Below are 24,967 nucleotides of genomic sequence, written 5' to 3'. Positions count from 1 at the left end.
ATGGATGAAAAGTCAATTCATAAATAGATTACATTTTAACGCATTTTAAAATAATTTGTTTCATGCATGGGACTATAAATAATATTAGGACTAAGTCTGACAAAAATATCGAATTAGTCTAAAGGTATAAACATCTCTCTGATTCTGATTTGTTTTAAAACCAATGTTAACATTTTCCCTATAAATGTTACATTTGTGTTTATATCTCTAGTATGCCTTTAAAACTTAACTTCAATCGTAGGTATATTCTATGTTCTAGAACCCACGTTCTTCATTTTTTATTGGTGGTTTTTAGCGGTCAAAAGTTACAATAATAGCTTACTGTCTTTCTGTATATACATGTAACTTTGTTATTGTTTTCTTCAAATTATTTTCTTAAGTGTTGGTGCTGCTGTAACAAGTGAATTTTCCCACCGGGGAATCAATAAAGTCTATTCTATTCAGTTCTATTCAAGTATTTCTTACTTATATGTAGTTACGTTTGGTTACCGCAAGATGGCAGAAAAGGTCCTCTGCCAGAGTATTTTGATTGGTAAATACAAGCATAAAGTTTTCAGATCTAAATGCAATTTAAACTTTTACTATCATATTTAAATTTGGTTCAATTGGTTTTGTGCACGGAGCTTTTGCTCCAACCATTATTTTTTGTTAGTTTTTCTGTGGTTTTATCGGTTTGTTTTTCGTCTTACTGGGTTTTGTTACTGTCATTTTATTGTTTCTACCTTTTTCATTTACCAATATCTAAAACACCATAACTTCCAAACTAAGCCTTTTTTTTTATTTACAAAACATCTTAGTTGGAGGTGAAATGTTCGGGATTTCACGTTTTTTTCTTCAGGATTCATTCATTAAAAGTGAGATCTGATCAGACTGGTTGTGGACAGGTCAGTGTTTAAGTGGGAGTGTTAAAGCTGTAAAGGTGACAGTTGGATCCATCGTATCAGCAGGTTCTGCTTTTCTTTGGTAGTTACAGCCAAGGTTTTAAACTAGTCACACACCCATCAATTGAAAAGAGCCATTCCGGTGAGTGACCTGAACTCTTCTGCATTTTAAATATTGTTTAATTTAAGAGGGAGGTGGCATGTAGTAACCTTTAGGAATTTGATGTTGTTTTTTTAGTTTATCTCCATATTTTTTCGTGACTGATTCAACTCGCTGATTTTATGAGACACTTTTATTCGTGTTAGTCGTCTCTGACAGGTGGATTCATCCCATCTCAACGCGTTGGTTTAAGCTAATTTGTAGGCGACTTTTTAAAAATAATTTAATCTCAAACTATCAAAACGCGAGTTTCCCAACTTCCCTGCCACCATAACAACGTTAGCGACCATTGGTACTTTCTCTGAAGATGTTATCTTTTAACATTTGGACATTTTTCTTTTAAAGAAAATACTTAGCTCGTTAGATTGTTAGCATTAAAGAACTACAACTCCCAAGGGCTTTTTTGACTTCTATTTCCGGTTTTTGGTTTCTGAATGTTATCTGAAATAAGTATTTTTTATAAGCAACTGATAGACTCCAACCCCACATAATACGTTCATTCCCCCCCCCCCCAAAAAAAAACAACCAAACAAATGTTTAATATAAATTTAATTATTCATATTCTATCAGTGATTTTACTTTTATATAAAACATGTGTATCAAATTAAATAAAAGTATTAGCAGTAGTAGTTTGCAATAAGACTAATTCTAATATCAATAAAATATTTTTAGTTAATTTCTGTTTATATAATATCTAACTATAAGGATGGTAGAGTCTGCATGCATGACTCATACAGTGTTTTGACCCTGCAGTAGAGTTAGGCCGGCTAACCCAAGATCTGCAGGTTTATCTGGTTTAAAAGCGGGATGAGCAGCATTCTGACCACGTTATTGTTAGAGAAAGGAATGCAGACACTTGAAACTTTGGCTGGTGATTTGTTGCTGTTTTGGTGACACAAGGTTCTTATAATCAAGACATTTTGAACAAAAATGACTTTTTAAGGACTAATATTCATTGTCAAAACCTTTTTTAAGATGTCCACTTCCTGCTGCAGTAAATGTGCTGACTTCAATAAATACAGTAGTATTATAAATCAAAATTTGCTTGAAATGAAAATACACACAAAGTCCAAGAAAGAATTGCTTCAAAGCAGAATCATGCATTGGGCAAACTCTGCCAGAGCCACATAGATTTATTCAGTATCCTGATGACTTTTGCTGTTTTCTATTGGCTGGCGCTTTTAAGAACTGTGAGGGGACACACCGGCCACCGAAGCGCCGCAAAACGGGGACCGCCTTTATTCGGCACCCTCCTATTGACCACATGGGCCAAGCTCTGTGAAGCTGACCCCCGTCAGCTTCAAAAATGCAGGCAAATAGGCTGCTTTGTTTGTGCTGATTTGTGCAGGTAAAATTGACGTTTGTGCTGCTATGGTTTCTGAGATATTAAAAGTTATTTTATAGGTCATTCAGAGTCTCACCCCCCCCCCCTGCTCCAAAATGGACCATAATAGTCTACTTTTTTAGTGCTTCGTTTGTGCTGATTTGTGCAGGTGAAACTGACGTTTGTGCTGCAACGGTTTCCGAGATATTACAAGTTTTATTTTTGCATGATGACATCATCATATTCCCAAACTACTCCAAAATGGACCATATACGTCTACTTTTTTAGTGCTTTGTGCTGATTTGTGCAGGTAAAATTGACGTTTGTGCTGCTATGGTTTCTGAGATATTACAAGTTTTATTTTTGATTGATGACATCATCAAATTGAATAAAGTTTAATATCTCAGAAACCATAGCAGCACAAACCTGGACAAATCAGCACAAACGAAGCACTAACCGAGCAGCCTATTTGCCTGCACTGCACAGAGCTCATGGGCCTCCGAAGTGCCGCGCGCCTGTGTCGATACCGATGGTCGGTACAAGATTTGCTCGGGTGCAAGATCGGCTCGGGGTCCTTCGACTGCAGATGACGTCAAAGTACGGCAAACCCACTCGGACAAAATACACTACACATCTATACTGTTGGAAAGAATTTAGCAGTTTCGTTATTAAAATAATGTTTATTAAGACGCAAGTTTGTGTTTATAATGGTATTTGTAAAATAAAACATTATATTGTATTCATAATGTTGAACTCCTCTTTGAGCACATCCCTTGGCGGATCATAGGTATTAGCAACACCTGTGAAATTGTATTTGCAGGAAAGAAGTGTGTCCCGTTTATTGAAGTATTTTGTGTTTAGTTTTTGACGTCTTGTCCATGCGTAGTTCATTTAGGCTCATAGCTGCTAGCCAAAACTCTGGAGTTAAAAGTTTTCTGGCTTTACTAAAATACCTGTCTGTACTTATTTGATTGATGGTAGTTTTACTTTCTATTAGACTCCAAATGTAATCATTTGGCACGTTTCTAATTCATAATTTGTAATAATGTAATTGGTGATATTAGCATTAGCATTCCTATGAGTTTTTCCACGTATATTAGCATTGCGCTAACCACTCGCTGCCAAATTGCAGCCTTTGCGATTAGAAAATCTCCTTTTGTCACATCGCAAAACTACGAGGCGTGCCTCGACCGAAGCGGAGAAACAAGCGTCTGGTCTAAACTGAGGAGCAGTGGCCAAATTTCGTGAGCGCTTCGGCTCCCGGCACTTCGACGGCCGGTGTGTCCCCGGCGAAACTGCTTTTTCTATGTTAAACATATTTTTAGATATACATTTGCATATGGGTTTGGTGGAAAGGATGTCAGCTACCAAAAAAATGCTCTTAGGGCGCTTCGGCACCTGCAGCAACATCAGTTGTTTAGGTGAACTGAATCAGCGTTTGAGCTTCTGTGTGTCACATGATGCTGTGGTGTGGTGGCTCCGTCTGTTGGCCTCACATGCTGATTGGTTGAGACTTGTATTTCTACCTATATTAATGTCGATGATTTCTACAGAGCAGCAGTGACACATTGGCGAGGTCATGTGAGCATCTGCACGCATAACCTATTTTTAAGAGTGATCTTTAAAAGCAAATTTCATGTCAACTAGAACATTTACAAAAAAATTTTGTGAATGCAGACTTGCCTTTTAAAACAAAAAAATCACTGTATCTTATCTACCTTGTATGCATTTGTTTTTTCAAATTAAAACTTTAAAGACCAAGTTCACTCAGAAACTGTTTTATACTTGTTTTTTTATTGCAATCTGTCACTTGAGTTTAACATTCAGGCTAAATGTGAAAATAGTCTTCTACCCCATTTCCTGCATTAGCCGCAGATATAAAATAGACTGGGGAAACTCAGATTCAAAAGCCAGTTAATTGCGCGTCACATAAAAAAAAATAGCACCTGTGGACCAACCCATCTTGTTTCGTGATGCAGAAGACTGCTGTTGATTTAGTGTTCAGGAGAGAGCAGCGTGTGTCTCGGTTAAACTCTTCCTGACAAAAGTGAAGCCGGCGCTGAAGTAAAAAAAAAATTACAGCCCCCCCAATATGTAAACATATGCACAGCCTGATTGAAAAACAAACAATTTAGTTGTAATATGTCAAGTTTCCCGTCATGACAACTCTGAGGTGGGCAATTTCTTTAGTAACTCATCCATTTATGTGTATTTAAAGCTTGAAATTATGAATACTTAGGGGTGTGTCAATTTGATTGACAGGTAGCAAATGAGCCATCTTTGCTAGCAGTAGTGGCTCGCCTTCTGCGTTCTCCAGGGGAGGCCTCATGTTAAAAGTACTTCATCCTATAAGTAAGAGGGTAGCAGAGTTGTGTAACGTTGGTTTTGTGGCAACGAATGTCCTTCATTCTCTTCTAGCTTTGGTTAGCTTGTAGCAACATTTACTCAGAGTTTGTTGGTTGTCAATTATCTGTCCCCACCTTCACAGTCCTGCTCAGAACTCTATTTTTGTTTTTTCTGGGAGTGACAAGATGCATGACACAGTCAAGATGGTGGTGGTGGGTACCGCCCACTGGGCTCACAGGTGAAAGCGCAGAGGATTTCTCCATCAGTCATTGTTTTTGGTTAGTAAAAGCTAATCATTAGCATTAGCGACTCCACAACACCCCACGCCTCTGGCTCACTTCCACCTCCTTATACAGGAGTGCCAGAGCTTTTTTCCCAATAGAGATAGACTCACAAGGCATTGGTTTTATACTAGAGACCACTGCTGATGAGATGAAAAAACGAGTGAACGTGGTCTTTAAGCTTTGTTACAAAATGAATAGTAAGGTTTAATGGCAGCAGTAGCTCAGGAGGTAGAGAGGGTTGTTCAGCAATTGGAAGGTTGCAGGTTCGATTATGGCTCCTGCTGCTGTTGCATCTTTGGGCAAGACGCTTAACCCTCCTCGCCTTCCGCTGGTAGTCGGAGGGACCGGTGGCGTATGTGCTCAGCAGCCTTGCCTAAGTCATTGAGCCCCGGGGTAGCTGTGGCTACGTTGTAGCTCATTAGTGTGTGAATACATGAATGATACACTGTAGTGTAAAGCTCTTTGGAGTCCTCTGACTCTGAAAGGTGCCATAAAAGCACGGGTCATTTGTCATTTTTCATGTATTTTTAATGAGTTTTGAGAAGAGAATGAACTTCTTTCCTGTTTATTTTTTTAAATACTTGAACTACTGCGGGCCGACATAGATTTATGGGAAATAAGGTGATGAATATTATAGTATGACCTAAAAAAAAGAAAATCTTGCACTGCTTGTGTATTTGCAAGTTGCAAATTCTGTATTATGTAAATAGCAACGTATTTACATTTGTAGCCATGTAGTTTTAAAGTGAAATTGCTTCATCAGATTACAACAAGCTTTTACTTGCTGTTCTTGTTAGTTTTTATTTTTTTAAATTGTACAATTTGTTTTTTTGTTAATCTCAGTTCATTTGTTGTAACGCATGCATTAGTTTCCTCCCTAGTGGTACGGTATTTTGCTGTTCTCTCGTCCCACCAGGTTACGACCTCACTGAAACCAGAAGTACAGGCTCAGCTTGTTTGACAGCTGATTTTTAGAAAATGGGTTAAAATTAGGTTAGCAAACATGCTCGGATTAAAGCAGTCACACTTCTGATCTCTGCTAACACTTTGTGTTCAAAAAGTTCAAGTGTGGATGACTTTTCTTTTACAAAAAAGACAAATAATGTAAAAAATATGGTGCAGATGAAATGTATGAATAAAAAGTTAAGGAAGTCTGTAATCAAATAATCTGCATCAGTTTTAATAATCTGGGTCACAGGTTGTAATTTTCTGAATGCTGAAGCTCAGCCAGCGCAGCTGCACTTGCATAGGTGTCCGACAGTAACCCGGCATTTCTGCATCATGTTTGCTGGTTCCTCTCATGGGGGATGGGCTTCAGTTTCATAGCATCATCTGTGATGAGAGAGAGAGAGAGTGTTTGTGTGTGTTTCCTCACAGAGACTTCCCCCACCTCCTTCCTTTGGTTTGAATGCCCTTATGTGGATAGTGAGTCTTGTGGTGTGAGAGATTTCAGCCAATCAGAAGGCTTGAGGATGAGAGGGCTGGATCCTGCAGGAAGAAGCCAGCAGGCCTGTTTGGGTGGGGTCTTCAGAGGGAGGGGCCAACAGAGCCAGCTACTAGTGTTTGAATGGTTTGAATGAATGGTATACTGCCTCATGTTGTAGACACAGAGGCTGCTTGGAATATTGGTGTGTGTGTGTGTGTGTATTGGTGTGTGTGTGTTCTGCGGCCATCTGAAGCAAAACGTTTTTACAAAAGCGGATAAAAGGAGACGATTCCGGTTAAAAAACAGCTCCAGAGACTCAAGAATTTTCCAACAATGCAACGTGAGTATCAGAGCTGGAGGAGGAAGTGCTTTCTTGTGGAATTTTATTTATGAAACTATTTAGTAAAGATCTGTGAGAAAATCACACACCCATCTCTTTACCGATTATTACACTTAGAGAGAGGTTAGGATGAGGATCTTCTGTAGGGCTGATCTTGGTCTTCTTCAATCCACTACGCTGACCCGTTTTCACAGGAAATAATATTTTTTGTCTGAGATCAGCTGTAATAATGTCGTAGAAGTGCTACATCTGATTTAAAGAACATCAGAGTTTTTAAGCTCGGTTTCTAGACCATCCGTAGACCTCCCAGTGGTAGATGGGTGTAACCCTGCTGCAGAGCGCTGTAAATTTGCTGCTGTCATTTAGCTCACGTCTCTTAAACATCAGCAGCGTTTTATTCAGACTAATAGATTAAAAATCATTTCATTTGAGAACATTGATAATGGTGTAATATAGATGCACTCGAGTGCTGCAGCATCCTGAGGATCCAGATCATGTTAAGCATCATGTGTGTTTATATATAAATAGTATGTGTTGCTTTTGTTTTAGATACTGAGATGCAAGTGCAGCTCTGATGAGAAGATACGTTTGCCTCCTTCTGAATGAACACAGATTAACAGTTGCTGCATTGTCCTTTCTGAATGGATCAGCTGTTGCCATGCCCGTCTATCCTCCCATCGTCATAATCCTCCTCTGTGTGTTGGACTGTGTCAGTTTGCGCAGCACTGCTAACTCCCAACAGACGATTCGTCTTGAAAAATGTCCTTTCTGTGCAAAGCAATCAGACTGCAAACATGTTTTTTTTAGTTTGGTCACTGAAATGTGATGAGACTCTTTAAACATGAGAAAAATCTGTCTAAAAACCCTAAGCGACGTCTCAGCCAGTCAGTAGATGTACGTTAGTAATGTGATGGTGAGTAGGCCATTTGGTTTAGAAGATCTGGTTGAAGGGGAAACTTCCAGATATCCCAAGGCTGAAGTTTAGCTCTGAAATGAATAGAATTTTAAAACAGGAAGTGATATTTCTCAGCAGCAAGCAGACTGTGATTAAATGCCTTAAAGCATCGGTTTTATCAAGGCGATCACAGATATTAACTTCTGAGACGGCTGCTGCTTTGAGGTGGAATCTCGGGCATTTCTATTTGATCCTAAATGTGATCGGTTCATGTGAAGGTGGCTTTTCTCCTGTAGTGATGTAAATGAGGAAGTAAGAAGTAACCTTAGGGCATGTTCTGAGTCTCTGACTCTATATGTGGCGTAGATATTTGATGTTACAGACCTCCTTTAGGTTTATGAGTCACTAAACCTTTTCTTTGGGAGGACTATCACGCCCCAGTCCCCCCCTCGTCCCAAGACCATGACAAAGAAAGACGAGAGGCAGGGGTCTTTTGAGGTCCCCCCACATGCCGTCCTCCACCCACAGCCGCTTCCCAGAAGAGTCTGCGTTTGCAGGAAGAGGACCACGAGTCAAGTTTCCAGAAAGATCTGAAAACTCGAGACTTCTCACCACATGACCTGTCTCCGACAGGGGTCAGTGGGACGCTTAACCTTTAGGATTTACTTTCAGGCACCGTTCGGTGTTTGGTTGTATCCATCAGAAGTTTTATTTAGCATTTGTGAGTCAAACTCATGCAGGAAAAAGAAAATGATTCTTGTTCCTGCTTTTGACCTCTTCAGAGGCCTTTTTTATCCACCGACCCAGGACCGATTAGCTATGACCAGCTCCTGCCACAACAAGCACACTGGTATGTGTAGTCCCCCCCCCCCCCCCCCCCCAAAAAAAAACACACCAAACAAACAAACAAACAGGTCAAAACTCTGATGAGTACAAGAGGCAGGGTCCCTGCCCAGCAGCCACAGAGGTCTGAATGAGGGGCGTGGACCTGCGTGGGGGATCTGATCGAGCTGGTTTATTGTTCAGAAGTGAACTACTTCCACATATACACCTATGCATCACATTTCCTCGTTTTCTTTGTTCATTTGGTGGTCAGTCAGATTATTCATGACTTTAGACCGGTTCTAAAGGTCTGATGAAGGTTAAACGCCATCAAAACGCGGAAGAACGCGTGACCCTGACTTTTAGCTCACTAGTGGACTATGACAAGGCACACTTAGATGTGAGCTGGCCATGCCACAGACGTGTTGGTGGTTTAACTGTACAGCTAATGACCTTAACACTATTCACCAAGAACACACGTGTGCAAATGTCAGCGCCAAGACTTTTAACGCAGTAGGAATAGTTTAATTCTAGATGCTCCAAAACGAGATGTTTCACTGATGAGAAAAATAATTTAAAAGCAAAAAAAAAAAAATTAACATTTGGGACTGGGAGGATATTGGCATTAAATGTAGTATTGGAAATGATAGGTACCGGTTTTTAACGACACAACTTTTACATACCATGCATGTGTTACACATCAAACTCTTGTTTAACTTCCCTTCTCACGCTAAATACAACAGATCCGAGGTCTAGTTGTCGATATATTGTTTATTTGGAACAACTATTTTGCACAGATAAAGTTTCAAGTTTAAGATGTGATGTTGGTTACCTTAAATGTTTTGGAGATCCTGCATGTACTGGTATCGATATCAGAAATTAGAAGGTAGACCATATCAGTTTACCGAATATGGATATTTAAAAAATGAACATCCTTACTATAAATATTATTAAAATGACATATTTTAGTATAATTTGTACCACGAATGTTCGTAAAATATTGCAGTATTCTGTGTTATGGTACTGAATATTTAGAAGCAGTATTGATTACTTTGTCGAGAACTTGCATATTTACAGTATTTCTTCTGTGGGGTGGCAGGAGTTTTTACCGCTTTTATTCTGATGGAACGAGATCTCGCCATAACACTGCATGTGTCTTGGAAGTATCTGACCTGAGTTTTCCAATTAAATTCACTCTAAAAAATATGGTCCAGCTTTGGGTATCGGATCGTCTCCCCCGTGTCACATAAATGTTGTCGTCTTTTCAACACCTCTAGTTTGTACTTTGAAATTCCACTTTTAACCCTTGATTCGTATCTCTTATTTTACCGTCATCGTCGACCATTTTACTTTTAACTTACTAGTTTTTGGTTCTTCTCTTTCAGTGACCGCCTGTGAGCCCACGACCACGTCTGAAGCCGTGGTGATGGAGCCTCCTCATGCAGCAGGCTTCCTGGAGTCCTGCAGTGCAGGAGATAGCGCAGCGTCCTTTGATGACGTGGTTGTGGACACAGCAAAGTACGTCAACACTCACCTGCTTCTGTTATAAACAGGTTTTCTCTCTGCAGACGTCTGAAACTCAAAGTCACTCCTACAGTTCAGCGACCGTAAAGAGTAAAGCTTTTATCAGTGGTTTGGTCCGAACCGGGTTGGGATTAAATTATCATGATGGCGAAAGCCTCTGATTTCCCCATAACTTGGACTTTAAATGGACTTTTTCCCCTTCCTGCTCTTTAGTGAGTCTTCTGAGGAGGAGTCCACAGGAGAGAAAGAGGAGAACTCTTCTCAGGACGCAGTGACCAGCAGCTCCCAGACTCCAGCAGCCACTGCTGCACCACAGGGTGAGGCTCGAAGAAAATCCGCCACGCGTTTGTTTGGTTTGAGGTGGAGCTGCCAGGTTTAAACTACATTAATTAGTATGCAGTCATATGCCGGACTCAGGAATGTTAAACGTGTGTACGGGGTTGATGTGGAGGTGCTGAAGTCAGCACTCATGGCTGAGCGCTTTTTCCTGAGGAAGCAGAATCTCTCCGTCAGAAAAAACTTCATTTCCTCTTTCCTTCCCAGGAACTCGACTCTTAGCATTCTTTCCTGTTTTTGTCACTCACAGAAAGTCGTGTAATCTGTTTCAGATGATCTGGTGGAAAAAGTCAAAAAGGGTTCCCAGAACAGGGATTTAGTATTTTTCAGAATGAAATATCAGGGTTTTTTTTTTAGACTGGGAAATATTTACTTATGAGCAGATTTTTTCCATGAGAAAAAGATTCCCCATCCTGCCTGTCACAGTACTGATCAGCACCTGTTCCTTCTCTAATAATGTGACACCTGTTTATATTCAAAACATCCTGCTGGCGGTTGGGCCATCTGTGCTACTGTAGGATCCAACCTCCCCTATCAGCCATTAAACCACCTCTGTGGGTCTGAGTTCTTGTCTCTGCTGGTAACGGAAGATGATGTAACTAAGTTTTATCTAAAGATAAGGAAACAGATTTTAGGGATTTAACTAGAATTTAAACTTTTGACATTTTTAAATGATGGCAAAAGGATAAAAGCTAATAATATTGCTGTAATAGTCTTTTAGAAGGATGTATTTAGTCTCTAGCAGGTTGATGATGTAGAGTGATACTTTCTAACATTTAAACATTCAAAACTTTACTAATATTGAGAAGTAAAACTAATCATAAAATAAATTTTGCATGTTTTTAATGAAAAAAATAACAACTTTTTGTGGCTCGTGAGGACTATTGATAACTTTGGCCTTTTGTCTAATTTAAGTTATTTCTGTGACCATTGTGGGTTTTTCCTTCATTGACCAAAAGGCACCCATAATTTTGTTAACGTCTGTAGATCAGAGAGGCCTTTTTTCATTGGAACTAATAACAGATGGTTTCCTTTTCTCATCTTTCAGTGATCGCTCAGCATCCGGACTCGCTGTCAGTGCCGCCGTCAGCAGAGGTCCATCTGTGGACGACTCGGCGCGACGGAGAGGTGAAACTCAGGATGGGCGACTCTGGTCTAGCTGCTGAGACCCCTGTGACTGTAAACCAGATATTCACATCAGCGGTGGAACGTTTTGGCGATTACTCGGCTTTGAGTTGGAAAGAGGGGGAGCTGCAGAAAACCCTCAGCTACAGAGAGTACTACCAGGCCTGCCGCACCGCTGCTAAGAGCTTCCTAAAGGTAGTTTTCTCTCCTTTTTCTTTCCTGATATAATCTGTTCATGACAGACAAAACAAGTCATCGTAACAATAATATGTACAGATAAATCAGTCAAAAAGATTGTAGAAAACCAAGTCTTTTCATGATAATAGATAGTGTTTCAGTATTTTAATAAATAAATGGCTCATTAAGACATTATTTAGTCTGAAAAAGTTCTTTGGTACCATTTGATAGATTTGACTTGACTAAATAATCGGTTAATCAGATCAGAAGTCACTTGTCTTAACCCATGTACACACCAGCTATCTCAATCTAATGTTCTAAACCTTGAGATTATATGTTTGACGACATTTAATCTCACTGAGATGACATTTTTTATTATCTCAATAACTCTTAAACTCTTTGGTCGGATCCTTTGGGTGATTTTAAAGGTGTGGAACACTGAAAACTCTTTTTTAAATGATTATTTCTGATGATAATCAGTCGCTCTGAGTTTTTCATGCAGGCTGAACATGAAAAAAGTCTCCTACATCTGTCTCCTGCATTAGATTTTGATAGAAAATATACGTTGAAACTCTAGGATTAGAAAATCCTGACAGATCTACATCACACTGTCACTTAACACTCATGGACTCCCCCATCTTGACTCACGACAGGAAAGGCTGTTGTTGGTTTAGCGTCCAGAAAACAGCAGAGAACGTCTCGGCTAGTAGAAGCTAACTGTTAGCATTAGTAGAAGCTAACTGTTAGCATTAGCAACTCCACCACACAACAGAACTCCTCCAGGCTTGTTATTTGTGGAGATAAAATGTCAACATTGCAAGTCAGTGGTAGAGTCGTGTTGCTGTTAGCCAATCAGTGGAGAGACTCCAAACCCCTGTCATCTGAAGCTATTTTCTCCTCCAGCTGAATTCTCCGTGCTGAAACGGACATTTCTGGGCTTTCCCCCCCCCCCCCAGAGTACGACTGTCTTACAAGGTTTTCATTTCTACTAGAGACGACTGCAAATGCACCGATTAAACGAGTGTTCCACACCTTTAACAATCAGGTCAAAAAATAGAAGAAATGTCTCCTGCTTCTATTTTTAAACTCCTGGGAGCCAAACTTTTGTTTTGGATGATTTAATTGTTTGTTTTTGTTGTTATTTTTAGCTGTTTCAGATTAATCAGAACTTATAAACATGAAAAATTTTAATTTTTTCAAATTTAATAAAACAGTCTTGACAAATTTCCTAAAATAAATAACTAAAAAGAAAAAATTTAAACATTATAAATTAAAATTAAGTGTTTCTAAATTAAAACATGTCCAAGTTGAAGAAAATAAAATATTGTTTTGCTTTAAAAGTATTTATTATTTTACCAATTTTGACATTGTACCATGTTATGCTTCTGTACTACTGTTTTATGTTCAGCTTTTTACGATTCATGAAAATGAGGATTTATTTCTTATTGAGCTTTATTCTGTAGAAATCAAGGTAAAAAAAACTTGTACTAGATTCTAACTTGTGACTTTAAATCATTAGCATGACTCAGCACTATTTTGAATTTAGACACCAGTTTGCATCACTTTGGTTTCAGGCACATTTGACTGTCGTGTTCTTCCGTAGTGAAGGATAGTGAAACACAGATCTTTGTGTGGCTCGGCTGGCGTGCTGCTGGCAGGGCGAAACGCTCCAAACGTTCCTGGAAAAAGGACAAACTCCTTTCTAGGATGCAATTCAGTGAACAGAATTTGATGCTTTAGATGAGAATTAAAACATCTCTGTGCAAAATGGTGAAAGATATGCGTATCAAATCTAACTGACAAGTGTTTTGTAAGGATTCCTATCAGTATTTGTGTAAAGGTGGCGTCTTTCTAGCTGAAACATGCTTTTGTCTCTCTGCAGCTCGGTTTGCAGCGATATCATGGTGTCGGGATCCTTGGATTCAACTCAGCTGAGTGGTTCATCTCTGACATCGGAACCATTTTGGCCGGGTGAGTTTGTTTTTTCATGTCTGAAGCGCTCTGAGCTTCAAGAGCATCGGTGTTTACATTTACATTCCTGCCATTCATTCCTGAATGATATCAGAACACAACCTCACGTTGCTTCCTATCACGTAGACGCTTTCATTGTTCAGCTGAGAAGAAGTTACTGTATGTGCTTGCTGAAGTTTCATCTTCCGTTTTGGAGCAAATTCAGAGAGGAAATTGTGTTATTTTTGTCTTATAATCTACTTAGTTCATATAAAAATCAAATCAAAGAAACTGTCCTTAAAAATGTACTTTTCGAGCTGTTTGGAGTTATTCATCAGGTATTTTCTTTAAAGCATCCCTTTTGCTTGTAATGATCTGAAAACAGATCACATCTGAGTAAATCCTCCATTTTGTTTTGAACTAATGACACCAAACTGTGTCCTTCAACGAGCTGAAACCCGGCAGGACCTTCACACCGGCTGGTCATGGCCTCAGCTACAGCTGCTAAGCCTCTTGCATCACCACACATCTGGAGCGTGTCGGTGGGATTTAAATGCTTCATTTTACTTTCAGTCAGCTTTTATGTCTCACATAAAACTCAGAGTTCATCAGGGTCGACAATCTGATCACACAATTCCGTACGTCATCGTTTCTCATGACTTCTAAGATAAAAGCTTTTTTATTCTTTAACTTGAGCACGCATCATAGTACTTGTGTGTGCACTGACACGCTCCCACACATCGTGTGCTCAATCACCAGAGGAATGTGAGCCTGTTAAACCAGATGAGTCACTCTTCTTGGTTGATTTCAAAAAACAAAGCACGGGTTATGACTTTGAGGTATTTCGGTGACACATTCTAGCATCTGGCAACACGCAGAGCTAACTCTGACCTCCCCTTGTCTCCTGCAGTGGGTTTGCTGTGGGGATCTACACCACCAACTCCCCTGAGGCATGTCAGTATGTAGCAGAAAACAGCAAAGCCAACATCATTGTGGTGGAGAACCACAAGCAGCTGCAGAAAATTCTTCAGGTGAGACGAGGAGGACTAAACTCTACAAGCAGAGCCACTGCCATGTTCTGCAGCTGCGGTCAGAGCATCCCTAGCATCCGTAACACACGCCCGTCTGCAGATGCTGCCCGGTGCCTTTGTTATCCCAGCTGTTTGATCATCTGTTCAAAAACTAAAACTATTACTTCATACTTTTATCCTACTGTGGTGTTGAGAAGGTCTCACTTCATGAAGTGTGTGCCACTAATAAATCTTTGTTTTTGCCATAAATCTTTGTGAGAATGAATGAAGAGATGTGATTAAAATTAATATGTAAATTTATCCATTTCATTTCAATTCATTTAAATTATTTTACATGAAACGCTAAAATAACAAATCAGCAGCAAAAAAAACCCCGTAATTTACCTAGCATACAAAAGCTTATTTTTTTCGTGCAGTGCATTGTGGGAGGTAACTTCTAGTATTCCCATATTCTTTGGTGCATATGTTTGAGTATCTGTGCGAGTAGCTCCTCACCGTGTTCGTGTCCTTTAAGGGTATTTGGAGAAAAATGTCCATTTAAAGTTGGGAAGAGGATCAAGAATCTGGTGATGATGTACATCACAACAGAGACAATATTGCGATACTAAACGCCAGAAGATATCCGCCGTTTTTAACACTAAGTCAGAATGGTGGTTAAAAACTGCTGCCACCTACCGGTTGGAATTTGAATTGCACCACATATAGACTTAAGTGTTTCCATGTACATTTTCAGTAAAAATCGATTCAGTATCACAACATGAAAAATCACGCTATTTCAGTGTATGGATGTTTCCGTGCATCACTAAAATTAACTCATCTAATTGTCTTGTTTTTGTTTCCAGATTGAAGACAAGCTTCCTCACTTAAAAGCTATTGTCCAGTACAAAGATTCCCCAAAAGAGAAGAGACCAAACCTGTACTCGGTAAGAGCAGCCCTGGTGTTCTGGGAGATGGAAACAATCAAAGCACAATAATCTTAGTGGTGTTTTTGGTGGGTTCTAGTGGCAAGAATTCATGGAGCTTGGACGTGACGAGCCTGACGCGCCCCTTGATGCCATCATCGCCAGCCAGAAGCCCAATCAATGCTGCACACTCATCTACACCTCAGGGACCACAGGCCAACCCAAGGGAGTCATGCTGAGCCACGATAATGTAAATTTTACGATCCACGCCTGCTTGACATCAACAGCCGAGTGTTTCACTCATTACTTAATTCCTAAACGTTCCATAAATCCTGCAATCCCATATTTTTCTGCTCAGATTACCTGGACGGCACTTTCTACCGGCAAACACGTGCAACTTACGGAGGCCACACAGAGTCAGGAGGTGGTGGTCAGCTATCTGCCACTGAGCCACATCGCGGCTCAGATGGTGGACATCTGGATCGTCATGAGGGTCGGGGGCTTGACCTACTTTGCTGATCCGGATGCCCTGAAGGTGAGTGGCTGCTCGACTCAGTTGTCATAGAGATACTGATATAAGTTCAACATTGTGTTGGACCAAAAACGGTCATTTAAATGTTAAATAAAAGTTTATCGGTCTGATGGAGGTACCCTGAAAGTGATATGTGACTACTACACAAAGTTTTTCCTCTTTTCCAGGACATTGCGGTTGCAAAAGTCTCATTTAGTTTGGTTTCATGATCATTTTTGTATGAATTGGGGGATAAAAGTGATCTTAATGTGTTTTGTTAGGGTTCTCTGGTGAACACTTTAAAGGAAGCCCGTCCCACGGCCTTCATGGGCGTCCCTCGAGTCTGGGAGAAGATGCAGGAGAGGATGAAATCCGTTGGAGCGAAGTCTTCAACTGTGCGCAGAAAAGTGGCTGCTTGGGCCAAAGATGTTGGTCTTCAGAGCAATCTGACCAGGATGAACCAGTATGTCCTTGTCACAATTTTCAATCTACTTTTAACCACTTCTTTATAGGATGGAGAATTCCTGTTTCACATCTTTTGTTACTTTGACGTGCTGTCTGTAGTTCTCTCTTGGGAAAAAACCCCTGTTGTTATGAGAATTCTGCTGGTGCTGTACTTCTGCTTTCAGTGTTGCCTCACACTAAAGCTGCAGTTGGAGATGTTTATCTAGAGCATTTTTGCCATATTGCTTGAAATGCTCTTCACACACTGATGTAAACTAATCAATTAAATGTTTTATATAAAAATATGAATACTTATAATCGACTCTGAAACGTACCTCATTCAGTCATTGTGAATGTCCCGTTCTTAGTGATTGGATCCTGATCCATCCCTCTCCCCTCTGCACATACCCCTCATGTGCATAAATTGCACATTGTCATCTTGGAGAAGCTAAACAGAAGGTGAAGCCAGAGCTGGGGTTAGCTAGCGTAATGGACAGAATATTCCATTCTAATTTAAGGAGTTTTTTTTACATGCTATGTTTAGAGGCTGGTTCTGCGATTGTTGGGAAATGTTAATGTGATGGACCTGTTGTCTGTGAACGCAGCCTGTCCTCTGTCGGCTGTCAGAGCTGTGTGTCAGTTTGTTGCTTTGGCAACCCGTGTATGTGTTTGTTTTTGCGTGAGGAGGTTTTGAGTGGGTTCTGGAAGTTTTTCCAGATATTTGGTGGCACTGAGCTAAAAAGCTAAAGACTTCCTCAGTTTTCACCATAAAAACACCACACTAATTTAGCTAGCATGCTAAAGATTGCATAGGAGCGTTAATTAAGGCAATCTGACAGAAACAGTGTCCATAACTGTTCAAAATGTAAACTTTAACACGTTGGAACAAGCATTCTGCGTTCTTGCATTCTGAAGGGTCAACTTTTGGGGGGGTTGTCTGAAGAAAGTGGGTTGGATCTTTGAATTGTGCATTTTTTTTTTAAAAAAAAGGTTATTTGCTGGAACACCTCCCATTTCGAGTTCAGTGCTCACATTTTGTCCTCCTTTCAGAAACTCTGCATCCGGCCGCCGTCCTTTCAGCTACCACGTCGCCAAAAAGCTTGTGTTCAAGAAGGTGCGTAAGGCTCTGGGTTTGGACCGCTGCACCAAGTGCTACACGGGCGCCGCCCCCATCACCAAAGACACTCTGGAGTTCTTCCTCAGCCTTAATATTCCTCTTTACGAACTGTACGGCATGAGTGAGAGTGCCGGGCCTCACACCATCTCTCACCCTGAGGCCTTCAAACTCACCAGGTGTCTTTTTTTTTTTCATTCTCTGCTGGTTTGAGATGCAGAATTATTCTGCCTTCTAAAACAGCCACCTAAATCCCTGTTATTGTTGTTTTTTGTTCCCAGTTGTGGTAAAGAGATCCCAGGATGCAAAACTAAGGTGCACAACCCTGATGAAGAGGGAAATGGTGAAATCTGCTTCTGGGGTCGCCACATCTTCATGGGTTACCTGAATATGCCCGATAAGACGGAGGAGGCTCTGGACGAAGAGGGCTGGCTGCACTCAGGTGACCTGGGCAAACACGATGAGAAGGGATTGCTCTACATCACCGGCAGAATTAAAGGTTTGTCTGTACTTAAAGCTCCCTGAGTCCAGATAAATCTTTATTTTCACGTCCACCTAATTAATTACACACTTGTGTTGTTTGACTTGCGTTCCTGCAGAGCTGATCATCACAGCCGGGGGTGAGAACGTCCCACCTGTCCCCATTGAGGACGCAGTGAAGGATGCTGTGCCGCTGATTAGCAACGCCATTCTAATCGGAGACAATAAGAAATTTCTGTCCATGCTGCTCACCATTAAGGTGAATATTTAGAGAGCCTACAGGAGATGTTTTTATGTCACCGTCTCCTTAGAGCGATTAGGAGATGTATTGGTGTAGCCACACGCTAATCATAACAGAGGACACAACTCCCTCATACAAGATAAATGTTAGTATTTTAATCTAATCTCTAAAGGAGTCAGTGTATCTGACTGAAGTATTAGAAATCAAAAATGTTTGGTGTTTCAGAGAGCCAGTGCTGCCATCTGGTGGTGTGTTTAAAATCTACATGGCAAAAATCATAATTTTCTCTGTGATGACGCTTGAAGCTGCAACGACAAAACACTTTAAAGGTTGAGATTAGAGAGTAATGGTTTATGTTATTTTTTCCTCACCCCTGCAGTGCGATATTAACGCAGAGACGGGGAACCCCGAGGACGAGCTGTTGCCAGAAGCGGTGGAGTTTTGCAGGAAGTTGGGCAGCAATGCCACACGAGTCTCTGAGATCGCTGGAGGCCGGGACCGCGCCGTCCACACCGCCATTCAGGAAGGGATCAACCGAGTTAACGAAAAGGCCACGTCCAACGCTCAGCGCATCCAGAAGTGGCTTGTCCTGGAACGAGACTTCTCCATCGCTGGAGGAGAGCTGGGTAGGTGACAGACAGATACAGGATGTTGTGCTGAATGACCCTCCTGCTGTCGCCTTTATCACCTATTTGAAGTTTAGTTCAGCTGAAACGTAGAATAGAGGTGAAGCAAGAATAGAGTACATACTCTATTGTCCATCATAGTAGATATGATACGACACTCAAAAACAAAACAAATTTTTTTTATCTTGCATATTGGAAAATTGCTGTTTTTATTCTCTCCCCTTTTCCAAATCTGTCAAAAGCGCTAAAAATAGATTTTTGAAAAGTGCCGTCGTGGTTTAGTGTCTTTGAACTGATGCAAAAAAAATTATAACAATCCCAATTTTTGCAGAAGCTGCTCTAATACTTGCCTCCATCCATTGTAAATTTGTCCATTAATTTATGTGGTAAACGTTGAGTCTTTGGGATGCTGGTTGTGCTACGTTAAAAAAATCTTTATTAACAACATTCAAATAATTGACTACATTTACATTCATTGCTGTCCCAATTAAATCTTAGTCCAAAGCGTTCAGAGCATGATTGAATATCTTTCATCATCATTTCATTTGAAAATACAGATTTTCAGAAAAGGCAATTGAGCCATTGCTCCGCCTTATCAAAATTCCCACGCAGCAATGGATTGTGGGTAATACAGATCAAGGGTGTAAAAGGGGCGTGGTCACTTTCCGCATTTGAGAATCGGGACTCCCTACACCCTCGCACCCCTGGACTTGAATGCACAATTGAAGGGCACATGTGTGGAAGTGCGAGTATTGGGATTGGCCCCTTGAGGACATGGCAGAAAAGTTGATTGAATCATTGAGTCAGGTGTGTTGGGAGCAGAGGAACACCTAAAACACGCAGTAGTAGCACTGTTTTTATTGATAAACAAACACTACTGAGGAAGAATTCGATAAGTTTGAACTGCAGCTAAATGAAGAACTGACCAGAACATTTGTCTTAACAGTTAATCTATGCCATCCCTCAGGTCCAACCATGAAACTAAAACGGACCGTGGTGCTGAAGATGTACAAGGAGCACATCGACAACTTTTACAGTGAGCCTCCGACCCCGTCGACCCCAGAAAACCCGCTGCCTCCTAAATAAACGCTTCTCTACCTGCAGTGACCTTCGACGGCCCACGTTGCACTTGCCGACGCGCTGCGACCCTTCTGCCCGCCTCCTGGTGTCACGTCGCTCCTGTGTGTTTAGCCTTCCTTCTGTCAGGGTTTAAGTGTGATTGTTGTACAGACAAGAACAGACAGGAGAACTGTAAAAATGAAGCTTTAGGAGTTTGTCGTTATGAGTTGAACTGAGCTATTTATTTGTGTCTGAGAAGCAGGATGAAGCTAAATGTATAAATGCTTTAATGTAATACTTGAGCTAAAGACGCCTAATCCAAAACACAACAGAAGGTTTTAACTTTTATTTACTTTTGCCAAAGTTTGTTTTTTACCTCCAAAACAAAAGAATCAATTGAAGAAAATTTAATGAAAACACTTGAATCGTTTACAGAAATTTGCTGATTTATTTAAACTTTTTTTTACGTTAAATAAAATGTGCTCTTAAAGGAATCTCAAAATCCCAAACAGCCATAAGTGATGGTTCTTGTACTTTTTATTCAACTTGTGTTGATTTTCTTGTCATTTAATGCCATAATTTGTGGATTGATGTAAATACATTTGTGCGTTCTGTTAAAGCTATCTAGAACAGTTCCACGTGTACATATGTTTCATCTGTCTCTGGCCTCTTTGGGAATGTTTCTCCTGAGCAAACTTCTAACAGAGGTTTTTGCACTCCAAAGCAGCTGATCTTCCACAGGCAGTTCATCCTGCAGGTATGGGAAATGTCGGCTAGTGAAAGTTTAACTGTGTGAGTTTTATTCTCCTGAAGGGGCTGCAGTTCAAAGTGAAAGAGAACGAGTTTCCTCACAGCTAAATGGGAATGACAGTTATCCAGACAGGTCGGAGGGGCAGCTACATCCACTCCAATGCAGCTGACTTTTCATAGTAGAACGGGAAAATAAAAGGTTTTATTACAAGTTTAATGTAAAAATCTGTGCTGCTAAAATGTTTGCATCAAACAGTTTGGGAGCTCACATGATCCCGGGGAGGTCACATGACCCCAGGCACAAGCTGTATGACTTGAACTTTAAAAGCTGGGAGAGAAATGTAAAGCGGGCCTGTTGGTGCCGACAGAAATGTGAATATTTGTGTGATCAGCTCCAAAATAAAAATATTACAATCATCCAAGATATTTTTTCTTTATTTGATCACGAAAGTGTAAAAATATGGAGAATCTAAAGTTGCCCACAACATAATGTTGGGGGGAAATGGATTATTACATCACCAAGCTTCTTCATTTATTCAAATATGTGCACACAGCACTGAGGGTTACTCACTGATTTGGCTTCAGCTGCTCAATTGTTAGTGATTCATGAGGTAATCTCCATAAATAAATAATGGTTTTCTTATGCAACAATGATTTATGCCCCAGTACTTATGTAAAATACATTAATGTTAAGATTTATTCTAATATGTAAAATGGAAGATCAGTTATCTCTAGAAAATGTATTGCTATTACTTCATTCTAAGTAATTATAGACAAATTCCTCATTTCATAATATGAGTCATAATTCATTAAAATAATAAGTTAATAGATTATGTGTAACTTTTATACCCGTATCGTGCTATTTAACACATTCCAGAGCAATGGTAGGCACAACATATAAAATATTACTGTTGACAATATTGAGATGTTCCATCCATCCATCCATTTTCATCTGCTTATCCGGAGTCGGGTCGCGGGGGCAGTAGCCTAAGGCGAGAGGCCCAGACTTCCCGCTCCTCAGCCACTTGGGCCAGCTCTTCCAGGGGAATCCCAAGGCGTTCCCTGGCCAGGTGAGAGACATGGTCCCTCCACCGTGTCCTGGGTCTACCTTTAGGCCTCCTCCCAGTTGGATGTGCCCGGAAAACCTCACCAGGGAGGCATCCTGACCAGATGCCCGAGCCACCACAACTGGCTCCTCTCGATGTGGAGTAGCAGCAAATCTACTCCGAGCCCCTCCCGGATGACTGAGCTTCTCACCCTATCGCTAAGGGAGAGTCCAGCCACTCTTCGGAGAAAAATCATTTCGGCTGCTTATCCTTGATCTCGTTCATTCGGCCACTACCCAAAGCTCATGACCATAGGTGAGGGTAGGAACGTAGATCGACCGGTAAATTGAGAGCTTCGCCTTCTGACTCAGCTCTCTCTTCACCACGACAGACCGGTACAACACCTGCATCATTGCAAATGCAGCACCAATCTGCCTATCGATCTCATGCTCCAGCTTTCCTCTACCCCTGAACAAGACCCCGAGATACTTAAACTCCTCCACTTGGGGCAGGACCTCATCCCTGACCTGGAGAAGGCAAGCTACCCTTATCCGAATCAATGTTGACATGTTATTTTTATGAAATTAAAGTTATTTGCTTGATTCATTCCATCAACTCTAAAATAAGACACTTGGATTCAATGAAACACCACCTTCTCCCGTGTGAATTCAACAAAAGTACACAGTTGCAGACCTGGAAATCACAGATTCACCGTCATGTTCCACTCAGCCCCCCAGCTTGAGATTCTAAATTACCATTAGCATTGTTAGCTCTACATAGGCCTCTTGCCTTCTTTAACTAATTTTTGAGTAAAACAAAAAGATGTCATTGCTTCTTAGTTGCTCCCGTTTACTGGCTTACCCCTTCTTTCCACTGGGCGTGAAAATATCGCAAAATGGCCACAAAACTTATTTTGCAGCAATTAGCCACCATTATATTGGACAAGTTCCTTTCTACAGACAGCAAACTAACGTTTTGGACACATCCCAGAAGCGAAGGTACACCACGGGTAGGGATCCCTGGTCCTGGAGAGCCACTATCCAGCACAGTTTAGAGCTGCCTTAAAACACCTGATTTTGATCAGCAGGTGATTTAAAGGCTTCTGCAGAGCCTGATGAGCAGTTGAACAGGTGATTCAACTTTGTTGAAGCAGGGCGACCTGTAAAACGTGCTGGATAGTGGCTCTCCAGGACCAGGGTTCCCTACCCCTGCTGTACACTTTCAAAACACATCAAACAGTTTAGATCAGGCCAGACAGGAAGTTAAACACGAAAGCAGTGAAAAACATCTGGAAACTTTCAAAATAGAAGTCACGTGCGGATAAAAGCATGGAATTTCCTGTGAAAACCTGATGTAAACAGAACATAAAAAAAAAAACACAGACCTTCTTGAATATAAACAACTGTCTTTCTCTTTGCTTGTTACTGTAAAGGACTTCTGAAATCACGCGTGGTTGCAACTCTCCTGTGATTTTGTTTCTTTGTAGGACCAGTGACATGGAACACTTTCACCACCGTGTTGTGGCAGAATCGCTCCCGGTTGGAAGGGAGCTTGCGAGTAAAACGCCTCTATTTCTTTATGTGCTGCTTTCACGTACGGTGGACGGTTATGCTTAGGATATTTCTAAAACGCTGCTGAGTTTTGCCAGCTGGTGTTAAATTACAAATTCTGGCGCAGACTTGGCAACCCACGGATCGTAAACAGCAACTAAAGTCCCTCTTTAGGTTTTTGAAAGGGGGAAAAAAAATGACAACCACCCAGCCAGTTTAAAAAGGAAATATGACAGTTTTGTGGTCTTTTCACTGTTAAAACTTTTACATACTTTTACATATTAATCAATTTCCCTCTGGGAAATTTTTGAATTGAATATTGGTCCTTTAAGGTCTCTGCTTCAGTTTATAAAAGCGTGTTTAGATTAGTTCAAGGTGATTCTGTGAATATGAGTATTTTATTTTTAACACATGAAACGTCCATTTGTGTGCAGAACTGAACTTACTGGAAACAGAAGATTCCAAATAAAACTTACAAACAAAACAAGATATTTCCCCTCATTTCATAACTTGACAAAATCATATATTACTTTTATCCCATCAAACCAACATAAGTTTTTATTTATTTATTTTTTTTTAGAAAAAACTGACGTGTTGCTGCTGGACAATAAAATTAATCTTAATCTCAACATCTTTTCCAAAGGTCTCACTTTGTTTTATTTTGAATTAAACTAATTTGGTCATTAAATATTAATAATTCATTTAAAACTGAACTATCAGCTCCACCAGGGTTGCCAGTAGGCGTCCCGGTCACACTGCTTGTCCTTTTAACCCTGCCAGCTTGCGCTGACAGAACATGAACTCTCCACGACCCCTTCGCCGGGGTCACAAGCCGGTCAGACACTGGACACGCGTGGACAACAGTTCTTACTGACTTTATTAATAATATGATTTCAAAATAAAAAATAACATTAAAATAACATGTTTCATCCTTGTTAACTTGCATCATATGGCCACATGGTGGCATCGCAATGCCAAGTATTGTTTTTTAAAAATACCAAATTGTTCTTCTGCCATCCATTTCATTTGTTCTTCACGCGGTCGCTACAACCACATACACAAGCCCCTCCCCCTTAACCTCAGAAAACAAATCAGACCTTTATAAATACAGGCAGCGCTGACACTATGACACCAAGGACAGGAAACCCGGTCTGCACACCCAACCCCCCCCCCACCCAAGGTTTAAAGGAACCGTTTGCGCTTGTCGTTGTCCGCTAAAGATCCACACAGTAGATAATCGACCTCTGCTGCATCATACAGATTATATATAATATATTCTCAGCTGAAATGCTCCTCCGCCACCGCTCCCCTCAGAGTTGCAAAGTGAAGGGCCCGCCTGCAAAGCTCTAAACACTACATTACCCATGATCCTCCACTAATCTGAGGGAATCGTCAGAATCAAAGAAAGGAAGAATCAAGGCACCAAATACCTCAATTGATCAAAATTTCATTTTGAATGTTGCATCAGGGCAGATTGGGAGTTGGAGTAAACTGATTTTTTATTAAAAAAAGTTTCATTTGTCTGTTAAAGTAAAAAATAAAAAATGGCACTCGTTTCTGCAGAACAGCACCTCTCACTGTGCAACTCTGTCTTTGATGCATTTCTTCAGAATCACGTTACCT

General features: G+C 40.6%; 1 protein-coding gene across 2 annotated transcripts; it reads left to right on the top strand.

The window, feature by feature from the left end:
* The first annotated feature begins 884 nt into the window (after positions 1-884).
* acsbg2 (acyl-CoA synthetase bubblegum family member 2) lies at positions 885-20,255 on the top strand. Of its 2 annotated transcripts, none has more exons than XM_015970934.3 (15): positions 885-1,023; positions 9,864-9,996; positions 10,216-10,319; positions 11,387-11,658; positions 13,523-13,611; positions 14,501-14,621; positions 15,464-15,544; positions 15,624-15,773; positions 15,882-16,058; positions 16,316-16,497; positions 17,529-17,771; positions 17,874-18,091; positions 18,192-18,331; positions 18,693-18,939; positions 19,907-20,255. In XM_015970934.3, the coding sequence occupies exons 2-15, from the start codon at positions 9,905-9,907 to the stop codon at positions 20,023-20,025; spliced, it is 2,235 nt and encodes a 744-aa protein (XP_015826420.3). In that variant the 5' UTR covers positions 885-1,023; positions 9,864-9,904; the 3' UTR covers positions 20,026-20,255. The 2 variants fall into 2 exon arrangements, with proteins under 2 accessions (XP_015826420.3, XP_015826419.3); XM_015970933.3 differs by lacking the exon at positions 885-1,023 and adding an exon at positions 6,593-6,761.
* Positions 20,256-24,967: the final 4,712 nt, after the last annotated feature.

This window comes from Nothobranchius furzeri, chromosome 8 (assembly GCF_043380555.1).
Source record: "Nothobranchius furzeri strain GRZ-AD chromosome 8, NfurGRZ-RIMD1, whole genome shotgun sequence".
NCBI classification, from domain to species: domain Eukaryota; kingdom Metazoa; phylum Chordata; class Actinopteri; order Cyprinodontiformes; family Nothobranchiidae; genus Nothobranchius; species Nothobranchius furzeri.
Note: the sequence above shows the minus strand (reverse complement) of the source record. Positions and strands in the feature narration are given on the sequence as shown.